General features: G+C 56.6%; 1 protein-coding gene across 3 annotated transcripts; it reads right to left on the minus strand.

Annotated features, from left to right (window-relative positions):
* Positions 1-252: 252 nt before the first annotated feature.
* Positions 253-5,317, minus strand: MARCKS (myristoylated alanine rich protein kinase C substrate). Of its 3 annotated transcripts, none has more exons than XM_064649732.1 (3): positions 5,210-5,317; positions 3,447-3,619; positions 253-2,313 (listed from the first exon to the last, which is right to left on the minus strand). In XM_064649732.1, the coding sequence occupies exons 2-3, from the start codon at positions 3,543-3,545 to the stop codon at positions 1,552-1,554; spliced, it is 861 nt and encodes a 286-aa protein (XP_064505802.1). In that variant the 5' UTR covers positions 3,546-3,619; positions 5,210-5,317; the 3' UTR covers positions 253-1,551. The 3 variants fall into 3 exon arrangements, with proteins under 3 accessions (XP_064505802.1, XP_064505801.1, XP_064505799.1); XM_064649731.1 differs by lacking the exon at positions 5,210-5,317 and adding an exon at positions 3,863-3,964; XM_064649729.1 differs by lacking the exon at positions 5,210-5,317 and having other exon boundaries at positions 3,447-4,237.
* Between the last annotated feature and the right edge of the window lie 296 nt (positions 5,318-5,613).

Raw genomic sequence — 5,613 nt, forward strand, 5'->3', positions numbered from 1 at the left:
GACCCTGGACAGGAGAAACATATACTGTACATGCTCAGATTGCCTTCCACTCTTCTTTTTAAAGCCAGAAAAGCCTACAAATTACCTGGTGCACTGCACAGTTTCTCTGTAAGATGCACAGTAATAGAGAGTCCAGGATTCAGGAAGTTTTCAAAGCTAGTGCTAACAACACACACGACTTTCTACAAATTTAGGCAATACTGGCTAGTCCCTTTAAGCTACCAGAGTATCCATAAAAGAAAGACAACCAAATTATACATTTTATTCACATTTATTTTTCGCTTTTAGTGTGCTCACAGAAAATTAGAACACCTTAAGCAGGAGTTTAATAGCAATTTTTGTAAGCAAAGTTACATTCCATCTCTAAGTCAAATTGGTCAAAGCTTCTCCAGTATTTACAAAAACATGATAGACAAGATGCTACACAAAAAAAAACATTGCATCTGAAGAGTTTTCCTTTATTTTCAAAGACAACTGGAAAAGAAAGCATTGTCTGCTGTAATCAAAAACATACCACAGTATAAACAGTAACCATTCCACTTATCACAGCTTGGTTGAGTTTAAAATTTGTGTTTAAAAGGTCCAAGATGACTGCAGTTTTACAAAAATGGGCAGGGTGGAAAGAGTTGCAAACTTCATGTGCTTCTGGATATCAAGATTTGTTTTTTTATACAATAGTCACAGTTAAAAACACCCTGCTGGTAATACATAATTACACTTTATTAAGGTCATAAACCAGCAATAAACAATAAAGCCTATACAACTTGTATTTCTACTTAATCACTGACTGATACAGCTAACATGAGATAAGTGAAAAGTTCCTATGGTTTAAATGAATTCCTAAGACTATGATCTCTTTATCTGGGTATTGATTTTTATTTTTTATTTTTTTTCCTTTTTCCTTTCCTTCTTAATCAAGACTTGTAGTGTTGTAAACCTTATAGAACATCTGCCTCACAAAATACATCGTAATAACTTTCTTTTAAAAAAAAGACTAACCCCTTACATCATTTCTGACGGGGCGCGCTCCCGGCAAGGGCTGCGCGCCCCGGGTTCCCCACTGCGGCCCCTGTCACTTCATTTGATATCCCTTATTGACCCACCCATCTCCTTCATATATGGGCATGTCCATAGACCGATCGGCAAAAGTTTTATAATATGAAGAGAGTTGCAAAGCATGAAATTAAAAAAAAAATCAACAAAACAACAAATCAAAACAAAAAAAAAATTTAAAAAAAAAAAAAAAGAAAAAAAAACCCGAACCAACCAAAACAAAATGTTAATACTGATGAAAAAAAAACCCCAAAAACCCCAAAATATAGAGGGTAGGAGAGGAGGGCGGAGGGGGGCCCCCCTCCGCCCGTTGGAATGGCGGCAACACACAACGATTTGAGATGGGAGCTGCGGGGGGAGAGAAAAAAAAGAAACGAGACATCTTTTAAATCAATCCCTGGTTGTAGACAAGTTCTCCGAGACCAGTACCTGGCACCACTCCAACAAACAAACAGGGGGGAAGAAAAGTCCGTCGGCGAGGGGCGGCGGCGGCGCTTACTACTCCGCCGACTCGGCGGCGGGTCCCTCGGGACTGCTCTCGGCGGGGGGCTCCTGCCGCGCCGGCTCCTCCGCGGGGGCCGCCTCCTGCTCGCCGCTGCCCGCCTCGCTCGTGGCGGCGCCGGCGCCCGCCGCCTCCTCCGCCGCCTTCGCCTTCCCCTCCGCTGCCTGCTGCGGCTGCTGCGGCTGCTGCTGCTGCTCCTCCGCCGCCGCCGGGGCCTCTTCTCCCGCCGCCTTCTCGGGGGCGACCTCGTCCGATTTGGCCTCCTGCGAGTCCCCCGCCTCCTCCTTCGCCGGCTCGGCGCTGCCGGCCGCGCACGGCTCCTCGGCGGCCGCCTTGCCCTCCTCGCTGCCCGCCGCCTCGGGGGCCGCCGCCTCCTCCTTCCCGCCTTCCGCGGCGGCGGCGGCGCCCTCGCCCTCGCCCCCCTCGCCGGCCTCCTTCTTGTTCTTCTTGAAGGAGAAGCCGCTGAGCTTAAAGGACTTCTTGAAGGAAAAGCGCTTCTTTTTTTTTTTCGGGGTCTCGCTGCTGGACGAGGGGGTCGCGCCCTCCTCAGTCTTGGGGGAGGACTCGCCCTCCGCCGGAGAGGCCGGCTCGGTGCTCTCCGCCTCTCCCGCCTCCTTCTCGGAGGCGGGCTCCGACGAGGCCGCCTCCTCCTTGCCCGTCTCCTCGGCGGGCGCGCTGCCGTTCGCCTGCACCTCCTCCTTGCCCGCCTCCGCCGCTGCGGGGGAGGCGTCGCCGTTCACCTTCAAGTGGCCGTTCTCCTGCAAGACAGCGACCAGCGTTACCGACGGTGACCGGAGGGTGTGTGTGGGGCGGGACGCGCCCTCCCCGCCCGCCGGCCTCGCCTCTCCCGGTTCCCGCTCCCGCGGTTCGAACGCCGCGCCCTCCGCCGGGCCGGGCCGGGCCGGGCGCCCCCGGCGGCGGGCGGGACGCGCGGCGGCCGCCAGAGGGCGCCGCGGTTCTACGGAGCGGCGGCGGCGCCGCGCACCCGCCCCCGGCGCGCCCCGTCCAGCCGCGGCGGCGGCGCGGGGCGGGGAAGGCGAACAAAGCTCGCCGGGCCCGGCCCCGGCCCCCCGCCCGCCGCGGCCCCTCCGCACCCGAGCGGTGTGGCGAAGCGCCCCCGCCCCCCGTCCCCCCCCCGCTCACGCCGCATTTGCATCTCTCAGGCGCCCGGAGCGCGGCTGGCTGCCCCGGGCGGCAGCTGCGGGGGCGGCGGGGGGTGGCTGCCCGCAACGCCGCCGCTGCTGCGCGGGGCAGCGGGGGCACGGCCAGCCCGGCTCACGCGTGGGGAAGGGGCGGTGGGTGACAGAAAGCCGTGCCCCGAGGCTGCCAGGCCACTGGCGGAGCTGCCACAGACGGGGCAGGCGGCGCAGCCCCCGGCCCCCAGTCCTGCCCGAGGGGGCTGCCTGCGGAGCCCCCCGTCCGGCGGCTCCGGCCCCCGCTACTACACAGCCATCCTGCTCCACCACGATAAGCGTTTCGCGCGAGTCACCGAGCGTCTTCGGGAGCAGGTTAAGCGGGCAGAAAAGCCAAGACAAGGTGTAAGATCCTTCCGTTTACGAGCCATTGGGACACTCCACCATAATACACGAGGGATTTAAAAAGAAAAAAAAAAAAAAAAAGAAAGAACCGTGCCCCCTGCCCCCGCCCCCCGCAGGAAAGATAAAGGAACGAATCATTCAAAGCCAAGCCCGTTTAACCAAAATAAAGAAATTATTCCTTTGCCTCGAGTTGCAAAGATAAAAGGATCGACCGTATTCTCCATTGAATGTGCCACTGGGGCATCAAAGGAAGAAGAATCAAACAGGATGCGAAAGAGAGTCCGTCGAAGTTGGCTTAAAAAAAGGAGTAGATTTAATATTTTTTTTAATTTGTTTGTTTGTTTGTTTTTTACCTGTCCATTCGCCTTGGATGGAGATGCAGCCACTGCTTCCCCAGGTTTCTCGGCGGAGGCTTCGCCCTTTGCAGCGGTCTTGGAGAACTGGGCACCCATGCTGTCTTATTCAACAAAGAAACTCAACAGATCCAAAAGGAGGGGAAACAAAGAGCGTTGGGTTGGTATAAATACTGGGCGACCAGCAGCAGCAGCAACACACACACACACCAGAGGGGAAAAAAAAAGAGAAGAGAGAACAGAACCGATTATAATGCACTCCTTTTAAAAAATTTAAAGTTGAAGAGATCAAAAAGCAGCAGCACAGGAGGGAGGGGAAAAAAAGGGAGGAAAAAGTCGAGCAAAAAAAAAAAAAAAAAAGGAGCCCAAGTTTAGTAAAAAAGAAGTAATAAAAAATCCCAGATTTGTAGCCGTACTGTAGACAAGGAGAAAATGGAGAAATCTCCCCGGTTGCTAATAAGATGCGGAGTCCAACGCCCAAGTGCACAGATGAATGGGCTTCCCGAGCGGTGACGGCAGCGCTCCGCCCGCCGCCGGCCAATCGCGGCCGGCGCGCACAAAGGGGGGCGGGGCCCGCCCGCCCGGCGAACAATGGAGCCGCGATGGCAGCGGTTTGAAATCGGCCCCCGGCCGATAATGAATGTGCCGCTCCGCTCCGCCGCGGCGCGGGCGGGCGCGCCGGGACCCGCGCCGGGCCGCGAACAAAACACGCCGAAAGAGCGGGGCGGGCGGGCAGGGACAATGGTGCGAGGGGCGTGCGGGTGAGTGCGAGTGCGAGTGTGAGTGAGAGCGTCCCGGCCCCGCCGCACGCCCCCGCCCGCTGCCGCCGTGAGAGAGCAACAGATAGTGTGTGCGAGCCCCGGGCGGGGGAGAGGGAAGGAGGGGATTTGCTGCTTGCTTTTTTTTTTTTTTTTTACCCCCTTTGGGGTTTTTTTATTCTTTTCTTCCCTGGGTTTAATTGGTCGCGATTGTTAAATCGCCCCCAATTTGGAAGGTATTCGAACCACGTAGATCGGATTTCATCGAACGAGATCACGAGTCGAAATTAGTAGGTCTGTAGGCCAGATGTTTCAAACGCTGAAGCAGCGGCGGCAGGAGCCGCTGCCGGAGCAGAAACGGACCCCTCCCCCATAGCGATATTGGCTTGGAATAAAATATTTTGTGATTAGCCTACGGCTCTAATTAAATTCTGCTGTCTGATTATTCCTGATTTGTGTTTTTAAAGTATTTTCTGAGGCGGTGACCCACTTTACGATTACATTTCCATGCACTGAAGTAGTGGGCGAAGGACGTTATCAGGGAAAGATTCGCGCTTTCCCAAACCCCAGCCCCGAGCGTCTATTTACGTTGAATTTAAACCCTCGAATAAGATGCAACCCGAAACGCGATGCACGCGAATTAACGGTGATCTGGAGCGCTTAGCAGCGCTGGGGTGGGTGAAATATCACGGACCCCACTGATTTTCTTTCTCAGGGGAGGGGGCAGTGTGTGCGGGGAGCGGGGCGGTTCCCTCCCTCCGCGCTGTGATGCGGGGAAGGCTGGCCCAGAGCCCCCCCTCCGACCCCCTCCCCCGTTTCCTCGACACCCCCATCCCCTTTTAAGGAGTAGAAACGAGCGTCAGAACGATCGTTTCCCTAAATCGGGTAATATCCTCCGAACGCGTCTTGTTTATAAACAAGGATGTTAAAATGATTCCGATAATGAAGGGCTTCGAAGCGGGGAGGCTCGGCCCAGCCTCCCACCTCCCTCTCCCCGCGGATTACCGGGGCTGGCGGGACCGGTGGGCTTCGTGCAGGCGCCGAGAGCCGCCTCTCGGTAATCCCAGCGAGGGCAGCCGGCTGCTTTCAGCCGCTCAAGGGAATATTTCGTGTCCTGGGGGCAGAAAGGGGCATATGGTTGGTGTTTTTTATGGGGTGGATGCGAACTCTCCCTCCCACCCGCCGCATTTCACGCACAGCCCCCCCTCCGCCGCCTCTGGCCGCCGCTCCCTTTGTTTCGGCCGCAGCCGCCCGCCCCGCCGAGCCCGGCGCGGCAGCTCCCGCTCCCCCGGGGGGCTGCTCCCCGCACGCCCACCCGCGGCAGCGCACCCCGCACCGACAGCACCCGCAGCCGCGGGGGGCAGCCGCCGGCCCTGCCGGGGTGAGCTCCCGCGGCAGGATGGGGGTGC

This window comes from Pseudopipra pipra, chromosome 3, assembly GCF_036250125.1.
Source record: "Pseudopipra pipra isolate bDixPip1 chromosome 3, bDixPip1.hap1, whole genome shotgun sequence".
NCBI lineage: Eukaryota > Metazoa > Chordata > Aves > Passeriformes > Pipridae > Pseudopipra > Pseudopipra pipra.

What these genes read in the sequence shown, in the direction of transcription:
- MARCKS (XM_064649732.1), bottom strand. Translation starts at nt 3,545, where the DNA reads ATGGGTGCCCAGTTCTCCAAGACCGCTGCAAAGGGCGAAGCCTCCGCC. An exon ending in CATCCAAGGCGAATGGACAG is followed by an intron (nt 2,314 to 3,446) that starts GTAAAAAACAAA and finishes GCTGTCTTGCAG; the next exon opens with GAGAACGGCCACTTGAAGGT.